The 16,047-nt window shown below is 34.0% G+C and overlaps 1 protein-coding gene across 1 annotated transcript in view; it reads left to right on the top strand.

Annotated features, from left to right (window-relative positions):
- SUCLA2 (succinate-CoA ligase ADP-forming subunit beta) overlaps window positions 1-16,047 on the top strand; it is a 47,844-nt gene that overhangs the window by 22,289 nt on the left and 9,508 nt on the right. Inside the window, exons 5-8 of the mRNA XM_012759503.3 lie at window positions 1,158-1,286; window positions 4,376-4,514; window positions 13,577-13,738; window positions 13,834-13,976. Coding sequence (XP_012614957.2) covers window positions 1,158-1,286; window positions 4,376-4,514; window positions 13,577-13,738; window positions 13,834-13,976 — 573 coding nt within the window. The remainder of the gene's footprint in view (window positions 1-1,157; window positions 1,287-4,375; window positions 4,515-13,576; window positions 13,739-13,833; window positions 13,977-16,047) is intronic.

The raw sequence follows: 16,047 nt of genomic DNA on the forward strand, positions 1-16,047 counted from the left end.
ATTAACTCCCATAAGAAGTAATAGATTATTTTTTGTTTCTCTTTGGTTATTGCCTCATTTTAAGTATTTGAAAGATGGTTTTGTTCCCAAACATTATTGAATGTAACACTATTCCTTTAAATTATACCTTAAGTGAGTATGGTACTGAAACACTAGGTGCTGGGATAGAAAAGTGAAATTAGTATTTAGATTTTTCTTTAAAATTTAAGTCATACGTTCTTTTCCTGAGTGTAAGAATAATATGTATATTGTAAAAAAAAGTTGTCTTTGAAAGAAAATCACATTTAAAATAACAAATGTCTTTTAATGTTTTGTTTCCCTTCTATTGTTTTATTTGTGTCACTAGTGAGCACGTCAAAACATACTTTATGTTAAAAAAAAGCACAACTGAGAATACAGGCCAGGGTTTTGTATCATTTTTTTCCTACATAATACTACATATACATAACCTACTATACACTGTATAACCCACTATTGATCACTATTTTCCTATGTCACTAAATAATCTTTAGTAATAATGGTTTTACTTTTTCCCTATTTTTGCATGTTAAGATTATTAGTTTTGTACATAAATTAGCAAATCTATTAGATAATTTGCTTTAAGTTTTTTAAATTGACTTTAGAGAACTTAAAAGTTAATAATCTAATTATTAGTATTTTACACCTTCTTTCTTGATAATAGCCAGAGTTATTCTTTCAAGCTAGTTTTCTTCTTTATTAACTTGAAGTAGGGCTAGAGCTTAGACTTTCCCTCTCTGTAGAGTTTTCCGTTCAAATATCATAATCTGTTTTCATGATTTTCTGATGTTTGTGCTTTAAGTGATACTTTAATGTCTCTTTAGTTTTTATGAAAAATGCATAGGTTATATTTCATATATATGTTTATATTTACTTATTTGGTGTAAGTTTTTTGTGTATATTTTTAATCTTTTCTTGTGGGCAAGCTAACATTTTCCTCCTATTTTTTATTTCTTTTCCATTGTTTCAATTGAACATATTTAAGTGAGCACTGTGCTAGAGATGTGAGGATAAATTCTCAAGGAAATTTTGAAATAGGGGTGGAGGGGAACAATAGAGGTCTGATAATGTGCACAGGTAGGTTTTACAATTTTATTGATGTGTTTAAAATAAAATCTAGATGTTTTGGCTCTTGGTAGGGTCCTGTATTAATAGGAAGTTCTCAAGGTGGTGTCAACATTGAAGATGTTGCTGCTGAGACCCCTGACGCGATAGTTAAAGAACCTATTGATATTGTAGAAGGCATCAAAAAGGAACAAGCTGTCCGGGTATGTTATATTTGGAAAAATTTCTAGTTTGTGATTAGAGAGTTATAATATTTAAAGATAATTAACTTTGTACAAGTGAAGTCATTGTCAAAACTGTAAAAAAAAATTTCTAGTGTCAAGGTAAGTTAATATCTTGTTTGAAATTATAATTTTTTGAAGTATCTACAATATTTTTGTCATATCCTCCATAAATATTTTAATATGTGTCTTTAAAAGATAAGGATTGTTTAAAAATAGTCACTATCCGCTTACCATATCTAGTAAAATTAACAATAATTTCTTAATATCATCACTTACCCAGTCATTCACATTTCCTTAATTGTTTCCAATTATTTTTTCTTTTACAATTTGTTTTGAGTTGGGATCCATATAAAGTCCTTCATTGCTATTGGTTAATATGTCTTGTAGGGCTTTTCTGACTTACAGGTTTCCCTGACCTTGTTCTCTCCATCCTTTTTCTTTTAATTTATTCACTGAAGAAACTGGGAGGTGATCATCATTTATTGTTTCTCATACTCCAGATTTCACATCTCCATAATATCATTTAAAATGTTCTTGTGTCCCCTTTATTATTTATCGTATAACCTGATAGGGGCACTGTCTTATATATCTCCATGATAGATCAGTGTTTTTATTTTTGGGGGTTTTATGGATGCTTTTAATAATCTGATGAATGGTGTGGACTTTCAGTGTATGCACAGACACAATAAATTTAGCCTATAATTTCACTGGTTTCCTATACTTGTTTTTGTTTTTGTTTTGGAGATGGGGTCTCACTCTGTCTCCCCAGGCTAGAGTACAGTGGTGTCATCAGAGATCACTGCAGCCTCCAACTCCTAGGCTCAAGTGATCCTCTTCCCTCAGCCTCTTGAGTAGCTGGGACTATAGGCTCACACCACCCTACTCAGCTAGTTGTTTTTATTTTTTGTAAGAATGGGGTCTTGCTATTGACCAAGCTGGTCTCTAGCTCCTGGGCTCAAGCAGTCCTCCCACCTTGGCCTTCCAAAATCCTAAGATTACAGGTGTGAGCTACAGCATCCAGGTGATGCTGTCCTTTTTTTGTGTTTTTATGCATCTTCCCTTCCACATCCATTCCCATGTAACATGCCTACCCCCCCCCAAAAAAAAAAAAAAAAAAAAAAAAAAAGAAAACCAAAACACAGAAAAACTCCATGGCCAGTGAGAGTTGCTTGGTAATATTTGTAATGCTGCTATTCAATTAGGTTGTTTGGTTTGGATATAAAAATAAGTGGTTCATCTTAAAAGTTTGAATATTGAACTTTGAATGAAATTAAACATCTTTTAGTGAGGAAACTACATCAGAATAAGTTTATGGGATTGAAATACAGCAAGAGCAAGAATTTTGACTGGTGCAAAGGTTTAAATGAGATAGAAAAATTTCCCTGATGAGTAGTGAAGGAAGTAATTTAGGCAAATGAATGGTATAAATGTGTAAAAGGGACAGAGTTTGATTCATTAAGTAGTTATGTGAGAGTGATGAATGGAGAGTGAAATTTTGATGAAGAAGATAGTATTGATTTACAAGAATACATGAGGGCTGGGTGCCTAGCACTTTGGTAGGCTGAGGTGAGAGGATCTCTTGAGGCCAGGAGTTCAAGACCAGCCTGAGCAACAGTGAGACCCACCTCTGCAAAAAATAGAAAAATTAGCTGGGCATGGTGGTATGTGCCTCTAGTCTCAATTACTTGGGAGGCTGAGGCAGGAGGATCACTGGAGCCCAGGAGATGAAGACTGCAGTGAGCTATGATGACACCATTGCACTCTAGCTTGGGCAATAGAGTGAGATCCTGTCTCAAAAAAAAAAAAAAAAAGGGAATATGTAAAGGAATAATCTGAGATTGTATCATTTTGAGCAATGAATGGAAATAGTTTCTAGCATTAGCATTAATGTCATACTGGATTGGTCAGAATTATGTTGTAATTCTTAAATGTTTAAACCTAAAAGTAGTGCGTTGTGACCTAGTGGTACTTTGTTTGAAATAGATCTTAACCAAAAATTACATCCCTTGGCTTGAACATTCACTTTTATTTATTGTCATTTCACTTTTTGCAAAAATCATATTCACCTTTGAAGAATTTAAGGTTTTCTATCATAGAAAATCAGAAGAATGTGTTGCATGCAACCTTAGATAGCAATTGAAAGACAGGAAAGAATTCTTCATAGTGTTTCTGAGCAGTGGCAACACTGTTAGAATAAATATAGACATGTATTCTCTGTACTGGTGATTCAGAATCACTTATAGAACTTTATTTATTTATTTTTTTTATTGTGAAAAAGAAATTGCAGGAAACTTATAGAACTTTAAACATGATAGATGCTTTTTAAAAAAAATTATTATTATTATTTTTTCTCCGTGATAGATGCTTGATCCACTATAGAACTTAGAACTTGTGAACCAGAACTACTGAGTTGGGACCTTGACATTGTATTATTTAAAAAGCTCTACAGGTATCTCTAATTAGGAATGTGCCTCGAGACTCCTTTACTAGATTCGAAGCTTAAATACTTGTGTCTTTTGGATTTAGCACAGTGCCTGTCATGTATTAGATGCTCAGTAGATTTTTGAATGAATTGTATAATAGTTGTTTGATTGTACCACAGTATGTGTACTTATTGCTTCATAGACATTCTTCATAAATTACCTAAAAGGTGAAATAAGTGATTTAATATTTTGGCCATTGTTAGGACCATTGGAATTGTCAATCCACATTTTATATATAATTTTAATAAAATATAAACTTTCAGTTTAGGTTGGCTAAAAGGCTTAGAGGCAGTATGGAAGCTATGGAATAAACACTGGAACTGGAATCTAGGCAAATGGCAAGTCACTTGACCTCTCTGAATCTCTTTCTCATGTAAAATGGGTATAAAATCTGCTTTGTGAGAAATTTTAATAAAAAGTTTTAACCATTTAATAATGATAGCTAGTATTTCAGTGATTAATGTTTGACTGCAAATGACTCATTCTTATCATTTAAGTGATAAGCTACAGAGTTTTTTATTTGCAGTAATTAATGTTGATTGGATGTACACAAACTACCTATAATAAAAAGACATATGCTTTCAGCTTGCACAGAAGATGGGATTTCCATCTTATATTGTGGATTCTGCAGCAGAAAACATGATGAAGCTTTACAAACTTTTTCTGAAATATGATGCAACCATGGTAGAAATAAATCCGATGGTAGAAGATTCAGATGGAGCTGGTAAAGTATCTTTTATCAAACATTGATTATGCATTTATCCATCTATCATATGCTTCCCTAAGGAAGTTAAACTCATAAGGAAGTGAACTCATTCCTACATAGAAGCTTATTTTATAATAAATAGAATCAATGTAAATAAATATTAAAGAGACCCATTAAAACAAACACCTTATATACATATTTATATACACACAGAGAAGGTAGAGCTTCACTGTCCAGTATAGTGGCAAATAACCACATATGGCTGTTTAAATTAAAATTGTATAAGATTTAAAAATTTAGTTCCTTAGTTGTACTATTCACATTTCTTTTTTTTTTATTTCAGCATATTATGTGGGTACAAATGTTAAGGTTACGTATATTGCCCATGTCCCCCCTCCCTCCTCCCAGCCACCCGACACCCGATAAATGTTATTTCTATATGTCCACTTAAGTGTCGATCCGTTAATACCAATTCACTGGTGAGTACATGTGGTGCAGTATTCACATTTCAAATGCTCAGGAGCCACATGTGGCTACCATATTTGGTTAGTACACATATAGAACATTTCCATCATTGCAAAAAGTTCTTTTGGGCAGTGCTGGGTTAGCGTATACAGTGTGGTGGTGAGTGAGCTGTAGTTTTGGGGGATTAGCATCTGAGTCTCCAGGAGTTTCAGACTTTAGAGAAAGATGGATCTTTATTGTGCAAAGGGTATGCTCAAATACTACAGTCATTTTAATATTTTTAGCTCCTAGAGAAGTAAGAAGATTAGCTTGTCACTTTGACAGCTCTCCTTTGGCATATGCTTAAAAGGTAAATCAGATTTGAATCATCATGCCCTCCACATGTAGGGTTTTTTTTTTTTTTTTAATTAAGTTGCTTTTTCCTAGTCTAAATTTTTCTTAATATTTTATATTAACTGCTTGTATTGTTATAATTTATTTGATTTTGTTTCAAATCTCTTTGGACAATTCTAATCTTAAGCATTTGTAGACTGTTTTTCACGTTCACACTTCTAATTAGTTACATTCTTTATCACAGAAATCAATTTTTGGTTGGTCATTTATATGATTGTATAAAGAATGAGTAAATTCTGTGTAATAATACAGGTAGTTTATAAAACTGAAAATAATTAAATATTTTGAGGAGTGAGGGCTGATGCATGTTTTAAAAATGAAGCATCAGTAAAGAATCATCTTTATAAAACACATATTTTTTATCTTATTTTCCTAGTTGTGTAATTTAAGAGAGACCAATTAGCATTGAAAGTAAGACCAGTGAATTCTTTCCGACTATGGAATTCAATAGCCATATTCTGTTGCTAAAGGAATGTCTTTGTTTTCTTAATAACTAATGTTTTCTTTGTATTCAGGTTTTCTTTTTTAGTATACATTTATATATATTTTAAAGCAGTTTTTTTCAAAGAATAATAAAGATTGTTTGATTACTTACATGGTTAAAAAAATCAGAACAAATAACTGTATTTCTGCCAATCTTATTCCTGTTCTTTTACTCTAAAATTTTGCTTTCCCCCCATCTTCATCTACTTTCATTTCTTCTCTTTTCAATTTTTGGTTTCTTGTTTTTTTTTCCAGTGTTTATTTTGCAAGTAAAGACAAATAAGAAAATATGTTCTTAACTGCTCCCTTACAGAAAAGATTGTATACTATATTCATTTTATATCTTGCTTTATTCATCTAATAATATATCCTGATGGTCTCTCCATGTATATGGGCTGTTTATATCTTAAGGATGTTAATCTCTTATCTGACATTTGCCATGAATATTTTTCTGAGTTTGTCCTTTATTATTAGTAGTTAGTTTTATTTGTTTTTTGGGAACATATTGAAGCTTTTTATTTTTACATGTAGTCAAATCTTATTTTGACTTCCATTATTTTATGCTGAGAGATTTTTTCCCCCATCCTAGGATCAGTAAATATTCATCTGCAATGTGTTCTATTTTTGTATTGTTTTATTTTTTACTTTTAAGTTGATCAATGAAGGATATACTTTATTTTTTTATTTTTATTTTTTTTTTTGAGACGGAGTCTCACTTTGTTGCCCAGGCTAGAGTGAGCGCCGTGGCGTCAGCCTGGCTCACAGCAACCTCAATCTCCGGGGCTCAGCGATCCTCCTGCCTCAGCCTCCCGAGTAGCTGGGACTACAGGCATGCACCACCATGCCCGGCTAATTTTTTGTATATATATTTTTAGTTGGTCAATTAATTTCTTTCTATTTTTGGTAGAGACGGGGTCTCGCTCAGGCTGGTTTCGAACTCCTGACCTTGAGCAATCCTCCCGCCTCGGCCTCCCAAAGTGCTAGGATTACAGGCGTGAGCCACCACGCCCGGCGATATACTTTAAATTTTACTTTTTTCCCCCAAATAGCAAGTTTTTCTAATATCATTACATAAACTGTCCTTTCCCCACTTACTTTTGGTACCCTCTTCCATCATATTCAAGTATCGGATTCCGTAGGTCTGATTGTTCTTTTTTTTATATTAAATACTTCCCTTAGAAGAAAATCCTGTCATTTGCAACATCATGAATGAACCTGGAGGACATTTTATTAAGTGAAATAAGTCAGGCACAGAAAGACAAATAAATACTGTGTGATTTCACATATATGTAGAATCTAAAAATATTGAACTCATAGAAACAGAGGGTAGAAGGGTGGTTACTAGGATCACGTGTGGGTAAGATTGGGAGATGTGTTAAAGAGAACAAACTTAAGGCCGGGCATGGTGGCTCACACCAGTAATCCCAGCACTTTGGGAGACCAAGGTGAGAGGATTGCTTGAGCCTGGAGTTCAAGACCAGCTTGGGCAACATAGTGAGACCCCATCTCTACAAAAAAAGAAAAAGAAAAGTATAAACTTTCAGTTATAAGATGAAAAGTTTGGAGACCTAAAGTACAGAATAGTAACTATAGTTAGTAATAATATATACTTGAAATTTGCTAAGAGAGTAGATCTCAATTAAGTATTCTTATCATACACACACAAAAAGGTAGCTATGTGAGGTGATGGATGTATTAATTAACTTTATTGTGGTAATCATTTCATGGTGTATGAGTATATATATCAAAATATCACATGTATACCTTAAATATATATAATTTTTCTTTGTCATTTATACCTTAGTAAAGCTGGAAAAGATAAAAAGCCTCCAAACTATCCCCTCCTTTTTAAGAGGTGCAGTTCTTATTTATTCTTTCAGATTTGTGTTACTTAACCCTTTGTGAGTCAGGAACTTTTTGAGAAATTCAGTGAAAATTGCATGAAAGCAAGTAACCCAAAACCAAGGAAGGTGTACCAGTGTTCTCATGTAAACATGGGTACATGCACAAACTCCCTGAAACCTTCAGCCCTGCTGTTAGTACTTGGATGTCAAATTACTAATCCCTATTCTTAGGTAACCTTTAAAGTCCTTTTGTCATATTTCAAAACAAATCATGTTAGAGTTTTATTGGAATTGTGTTAATCTTATAGTTATCAAAAGTTAACTTCTTTGTAGCCACTATCCCAATCTTAACCAATTCCTTTGGATAGTCTCCTGGGAGTACCTATAAGTAGTTTAGATTTTTGCTCCCAGAAGTTTCCAAAATTGGTCAGAATAGTATATACTAATATCAGCTGTAAGAAAATGTCCCAAGTTCTGAAAATTTAGTTTTTTCTATTTCTTTTTTTTTTTTTTTTTTGCAATCACACAAGAGGAGGTTTATTTTCTGGCTAGCCAGGGTCCAAGCCCCAGAGCACCAACGCAGTGGCCACTCTCACAGGCAAGGACCAGTTTTTTCTATTTCTGACTATAGGTTATGCCCAGTCATGTTATCTAATGGAACAGCTGTTTCTACTGCCTGTTATAGAGCTTCTGCCTAAGAAATCTGCTTCCTAGGGATTTCACCCTAAGTATTTTTCCACAGGAGAATCACCCCCAGCTGGTTCCTCAGTAAACCTGCCTTGATCTTCTGGAGTCTGTACTCCAGAAGTCTAGTGAGGACTAATATCTTTACTAGTTTTCCTCATCTGTCTTTTTTTTTTTTTTTTTTTTAATTTAATGGACATATATACATTCTTGTACCTAACATTTAGAAAAACATGTTTTTCCCAAATACTGATTAAAAAATTAAATACTGAGCCACAAATTTAAGTCTCAACAAATATCCAAGAATTAATAACATAGGTAATGGCTTTAAGCACAAAGCAATAAAATTGGCAATTAATATAAAATATTATATTTTTAAAAATTTAAAGAAAACACTTTAAAATCATGAATTAATGAGAAACATAATGGAAATGAGAAAATATTTAGAACTGAACAAACTACAAGGTATATAGTGCTCACTGGAGAAAGACTCATCAAAAATGATCAGTTTCTTAATATATAACTTAAATGTAACTTTGTAAAGATTAGCTAAAAAACTATTCAAGAACCATCCAAGAATGGATCATTATGCAGTATGTATGGAAAATAAAAGGATAAGAATGACCTTGTTATTTTTCTGTTCAATAGCATTAGTGTAATATATTGGGTGAGGTTTTGCTCATTGCTTACTGTGAATATGGTACAGTGTGGGCTTTTTTCCCTTTTTCTTTTTTTTAATAAAGAGATAAGGGGTCTTGCTTTGTCACCCAGGCTGGAGTGCAGTGGTATGATCATGGCTCACTGTTACCTAGAATTCCTGGGTTCAAGCAATCCTGCCTCAGCCTCCTGAGTAGCTGGGTCTCTAGACATGTTTCATTTCACTATGCCTGGCTAACGTTTTTTTTTTTTTTTAAGTGGAGACATGGTTTAGCGATGTTGTTCAGACTGGTCTTGAACTCCTGGCCTAAAGTGATCCTCCTGCCTCAGCCTTCCAAAGTGCTGGGATTACAGGCATGAGCCACCAAGCCCAGCTATACTTTTTAATTTTGATATGGAAATAAAATAACATGAGGAACTCCAATATATACTCAGCATTGCAAGTTGTTTATATTTCACCCAATTTGTTTCATCATTTTCTTTGTCTCTGCTCTCTTTCTCTCTAGCTTTCTGTCTGTATGCACACACGTGTGTATATAAAAATATATATTTTTGGAATCATTTGAGAGTAAGTTGGAGACTTTGTTCTTCTTTACCCTTAAATATTTCAGTGTCTAAAAACAAGAACATTACTGAGTATATAACCTTAGTACATTTATCAACAAGTATATAAATATATAACTCAAGTATATAACCTTAGTATATTTATCAACATGAGGAAACTTAATATTGGTAAAATGTTATCTAGTCTACAATAAATATTCAAATGTAGGCAGGTGTCCCAGGAATGTCCTTTATACCTTTGCCCCTGGTCCAGGATTCCAGCCTGGATCACACAGTGAATTTAGTTGTCACGTCCATTTGACCTGGAACAGATCCTCAAGTGTACGTTGTTTCTTGACCTTGACTTTTCTTTTTAATAGAAGGGACCATTTATTTTGTACAATGCCCTTCAGTTTGGGTCTCTCTGATGTTCCCTTATGGTGTTTTTTTTCTTCATGGTGTATTGTATTAGGAGGTACTTTGTGTTGTTTTGTTACAATATTAATAATGTTAACTTGGATCACTTGATTAAGGTAGTGTCCACCAGGTTTCTCCATTATAGAATCATTATTTTTCTCTTTGTAACTACTAGGAAATTTGTGGGAAAATATTTTGAGACTATATTCTTCATCAGATTTTCCCCCATGAGTTTTGGTGTCTGCTGATGATTTTCTAACTCCTTCATTCCCTCTGCATTACTAATTGGCATTGTTTTGTAGAGAAGAGCTTTTCTTTCTTCCTCTTTGTTTATTCATTTGCATCAAAATGAGCTTTTCAATTATTTCATTCAATGAGTTATCCATTTTAATCATTATTTTGTTACTCAGACTGTCTCTCAGATTTGGCCAGTAGGGGACACTCTCAAGCTGGCTCTTGTGGCCTCTTTTTTTTTTTTTTTTTACTTTTAATTTTGAAATAAATATAGACTCACAGGAAGTTGCAAAAATAGTACAAGGAGACTTGTATCTCATTCACTCAATGGTGACATCTTATATATAGCCATACATATCCAAACAGTTAGTTGACATTGGTACATTATTGTTAGCCAGACTAAATACCTTATTTAGTTTACACCATTTTTTAACCTTTTTAACCTGCAATCGTTTGTGTGTGTATGTATAATTTTATTTAATTTTATCTGATATGTAGATTTGAATAGCCACCACCAAAATAAAGATACAAAACTGTTCTGTCACCACGGAAGACCTTTCTGTGTACCTCTTTGCATTTACATCCTCCACTTTATTCTTTCTTACCCCATCCCTGTGTGGTGGAAGCTACCAGTCTGTTCTTCCGCTATAGTTTTGTTATTTTGAGAATGTTATATGAATGCATTCATACAATATGTAACCTTTTGAGATTTATTTTGTTACTATACATAATGCCTTCGAGGTTTATCCAGATTGTTGCATGTACCAATAGTTTATTTCTCACTATATAAATTTGCCCAAATTTGTTCACCCATTCACCCTTTGAAGGATTTTTGAGTAATTTGCAGCATTTTGCTATTACCAATAAGCTGCTATGAACATTTATATATGTTTTATGTGACCATAAGTTCTTGATTTGTCCTTTTGATATACCTCTATTATTCTTCAAGCAATTATTTACTTTTTGTGCAAGAAAATATCCCAGGATATTCTTTTGCTTTCTTTCTCATGGTTCTGGAGTCAGCGTTTTCTCCAAAGATCCCTGGTTCCTTTTTGTGGAAAATAATATTTAGGCTGCAAGATATGCATACTACCTATGCTTATTGCTATTAACACGTCATTGCTTTTAGGCTGTTTCAGCAGAGAGTCAAGAAATAAGTGTGTGTATGTGTCTGTGTGTGATACACATACATAAAAATACACATATGTTTATAACTATTTCAAAAATCTCCAAATTTATACTGATACTTCTAAGTCCATTCCAATTTTTCAAGTTTCATTCTAGTTCTACCATTTTCTATATTTGTAATTCTCTTATCCAACATTTTGGATAATAGAAATCTGGTTTTTTTTTTTTTTTAGCTTTAATATATTTATTTATTTGCTCATATGTTTCTGGTGTTCTTTCCTAGATCAAGATTTCCCAACCTTGGCACTATTGACAGTTTGGGGTGGATAATTTTTTTTGTTATGGGGGGCTGTCCTCTGCATGGTAGGATGTTTAAGAAGATGTTTACCCTGTAGCACTCGATGCTGGTAGCAACCTTCAGTTGTGACAACCAAAAATGTCTCCAGACATTGCCAGATGGGCCCTCTAGGACAAAACTGCCCCTGCTTGAGAATCACTGCTATGGATTCCAGTTTCCACATGTTACATTCTTTGAACCTGAAGAACTTTCTGTAACATTTCTTTTAGTGTAGGTCTGCTAGTGATGAATTTTGTTTCCAGTTGTCTGCAAATAGCTTCCTTTTGCCCTCCTGTTCTCACTGTGTATAGAATTCTGGCTTGATATATTTTTCTTTCATCACCTTTTTTCTGCCCCATTCTTCTCCTTTAGTTTCACATATTAGACTTCTTGATATTGCCTAACAGGTCACTGAGGTGCATTCTTTTCTTCTTTTTTCCTCTTCAGATTGGATAATTTCAGTTTATCTTTAGGTTCACTGACCCATCGCCAATCTGCTGCTAAGCCCATCCAGTGAATTTTTCATATGTTATACTTTTTATTTGTACATTTTCCATTTGGTTTATTTTTATAATTTTATCCTCTGCTGAGATTCATTCTGTTCATTTATTATGACCATATTTTCCCTTAAATCTTTAAACATATTTAAAATAGTTGATAACAGTTCTTGGATAATTCTAAATCTGGGTCATCTTGGGTTTGATTTCATTTGACTATCTTTTTACTTACTAGTGGTTACATTTCCCTGTTTTTTTTTTTTTTTTTTTTTTTTTTTTATAGGCCTAGTACTTTGAATTGTATACTATACATTTGGGGAGATATGGTTTGAAGAGTGAATTCTGTTAATCTTCCTCTGAAAGAATATTGATTTTTGCTATTATTGGTAATTAACTTAGTTGGACTCTAAACTTTGTCTCCTGTGTTGGGCAGCAGCTGAAACTGCTCACTTCTCTCAGCCTTCTATCTGCTAGGAACTGCAAGGAGAATGCTGTAATTAGATTGGAGTGAGGAAGGGATAGAGCTCTGAAAGATGAAGCCAAAGAGGTGACCTTCATAAGAGCCATTTTGGTAGAGTGTTGGAGGTAAAAGCGTGATTGGCGTGGGTGTAAGAGACAATGGCAGTAGACAAATTTGGTACAGGACTTTAAGGACAGGGTTTGGCAGTTAATAAGTGTTTTAGGCTTTATGGTCCACATGCGGTCTTAAGTGCAGCTGTTTTTATTCTTGTTCATTTCCTCCTTTCTTTTTCTCTTTCTTCTTTCTTATTCACAATCCTTTAAAGTATAAAACCCATTCCTAGCTCACAGGCCATATAAAAATAGACACAGGCCAAACCTGGCACATGGGCTTATCCCTCTTTTAAACCGACAAGTCTTTCAAGGAGTTTTGCTGTATAGGTGGTGAAGAGTAAGGGGAAGTAGGAGTTAAAAGATTTTTTTCTTTCTTTTTATTAAGGTGGGGAAGTAGCATTTTTGCAAGTCAATGAGATTTAGCCAATAGAAAGGTAGGGGAGATTTATAATGTAGAGAAGATAGAATTGCTTGAACAATGGCCTTGAGTAGATGAGAGGGGATGGGATCTGGGGCCCAAGTGAAGGAATTAGCTAGGACTATGGATAGTTAATTCTTGGTAATTTTTAAATGATTCAAAATATTTTTGAGGGATTTTTCTTCTTTAGTGCATAAGATGGATGTAGAATCAATAATTTTGATGGGGCAGTTTTAACTGTCAAATATTCCTTTTTAAGGAACAGTTTGAGTTTATTGTGAACATAAATTGAAATACTTTCAGTAAATAACAAATTAAAATGTGTTTTTCCCTTAAAGAATGTTTGATTAATAATTCATTGTGTCTGTCTTGAAATTAAGATTACTTTCTTTTTTTTCCTTTTAAAGTACTCTGTATGGATGCAAAGATTAATTTTGATGCTAATTCGGCCTATCGCCAGAAGAAAATCTTTGATCTGCAGGACTGGAGCCAGGAAGATGAAAGGGACAAAGCGGCAGCTAAGGCAAATCTCAACTACATTGGCCTCGATGGAAATATAGGCTGTCTAGGTATCATGTGTTTTTATGTTAGAGTTTTATTTGTCAACTTTAATTTCTTTTCTCTGTGTTTATTGCTTATACAAATAATTACCCCCTCTTGATAGTAAATGGTGCTGGTTTGGCTATGGCCACAATGGATATGATCAAACTTCATGGAGGGACTCCAGCCAATTTTCTTGATGTTGGTGGTGGTGCCACAGTCCAGCAAGTAAAAGAAGCATTTCAGCTTATCACTTCAGATAAAAAGGTAACGGCAGGCTTATATTTTAGAATTTGCATTAGAATTCAGAATTTATATATATATCTTAATATACATATTTTGAGTTAGGTTTTTTTTTTTTTGCTAATATACCTTGAACATTTTTTGCAATTCATTGAGGTATTCTAAAATACTTATTTTAATGTTTGCATAATCCATCACATAGATATGCCATAATTTAGAACTTTGTCTTTATAAATGATTGTCAAAATGCAAGGGATGTGAAGCATGATGATCAAAAGACATATATGTTATTAGTCACCAGATAATTGCTAAGGAGTGTATCTATTGCGTGGCCAAGTATGGATTTTATAAGGCTTACAAAAAAGTAAGATAAATGCCTCCATGGAAGTAGTCTTATTGAATTTAGACCTTCATTCCCCAACCCCTAGTACTGGTCCACGGCCTGTTAGGGACTGAGCCACAGAGCTCTGCTGTGGGCCCCCCCCTTCCATGGAAAAATTATCTTCCATGAAACTTAGGAGAGGAGACATAGCAGGAGGTGAGCAGCAGGCAGGGGGGTGAAGGAAGCTTCATCTGTGTTTACAGCTGCTCTCCATCACTGACATCACTGCCTGAGCTCCAGGTCCCCTTTCCATGAAACTGGTCCTCGTACCAAAAAGGTTGGGGACTGCTGATTTAGACTGATACTTTTTCATTGGTGGGGACCATATCTTACTCACTGTTGCCTCTCCTAGTTTCTAGTATAAATGTCCAGTACATAGATTAAAAAATATTGATGATGCTGGCAATATATATTTTTATTTGTGGTGTTAGACTTTAGAATTATCTAATTTCTCTGTCTTTCCCTTTGAGCCTATAGACTTATTTGCCATATTTATTAATTTTACAAAGAATTTAACTAAAATGAGGTATAAAGTATGCCTTATTTCCCTTGTTTATTAGTTATTTTAAAAGTAAACAATTTTATTGGAACTATATTTCTATACCTTCTTTTGGCATACACTCTAAAAGCAGAGTGTTAAAGACTGAATCTAAGTGTCTAACTGTTGAGTACTTCCTAAGGCGAATTAGTAGGCATGGCTTTTAGGGCCCAGGTGCAAGAATGGAGAAGAGTTAATGAAGAATTCCAGTGTTGGAGACTGACAAATGGGCAGTGGAGTTGGAAACAGAACAGGGTGATGATGTGGATAGCATTGAAATAGCTGTATACTTATCATGTCTCTTTGTGTTGGACACTGTGCTTGGACTTGGGAATACATGGGCCCTTTCCTTGAGGTATTTATAGTGTGACTAGGGTGATAAGCAGAATGCAGTTCTGGAAGAACAGAAGACAGAGCTGATAACTGTGAGAATCAGGGTGCCCTTCACTGAACAGATGATACCTTGAGCTGTCTTAAAAATTAAATGAGTTAGGCAAGGGGAAGAAAACGTGTAAAGGAATGGAATCCAGAGGGCCATTATGTTCATGGAATGGTAAGATGAGTATGTGTAATAATATAGCACTATTGGGATGAATGATAAGAGATAATGTTGACAAATTGAGACCATGTTGTGAAGATTCTTGTATTTATAGTTAAGGAGTTTGGAATTTAGCTTCCTTACCCTAGCACATACACAAACATGTATATCTATACCCTGCTTTTTGTTTACTTATTTATTTAAATATTTTTTAATAGAATATAGCTCTGCTAGTAGAGAGTAAATGGAGAGTAGGGAGACACTGACAGGAGAAATCAATTTGGTTGTTATGCTGGCTTGTCCAAAAAGATGAAGAGGTCCCTGACAAAGACAGTATCAGTAAGAGCAGAACAAAGAAAACTAATTTAGAGACATTTCTGAGATAGTCATTAAATTCATTTTTTCCTTTTTTTTTTGGGCAAGGGGCCATGGAGAGGGGTTGGTTAGGTTAATATTAGGATTTTTGGCTGGGGAGAATCATTGGGTGGTGATGCCCTTCATGCTGTCAAAAGCAAAATAGAGGAATAAGTATTTCTGAATGAGTGTGCTAAGTTTGGGTTGTGTTGACTATATCTAGTAGCAAGTTGGTTGTAAAGATATATTATACTTCCTATAATGGTTGGAGGTACATTTGGGA

This window comes from Microcebus murinus, chromosome 13 (assembly GCF_040939455.1).
Source record: "Microcebus murinus isolate Inina chromosome 13, M.murinus_Inina_mat1.0, whole genome shotgun sequence".
NCBI classification, from domain to species: Eukaryota; Metazoa; Chordata; class Mammalia; order Primates; family Cheirogaleidae; genus Microcebus; species Microcebus murinus.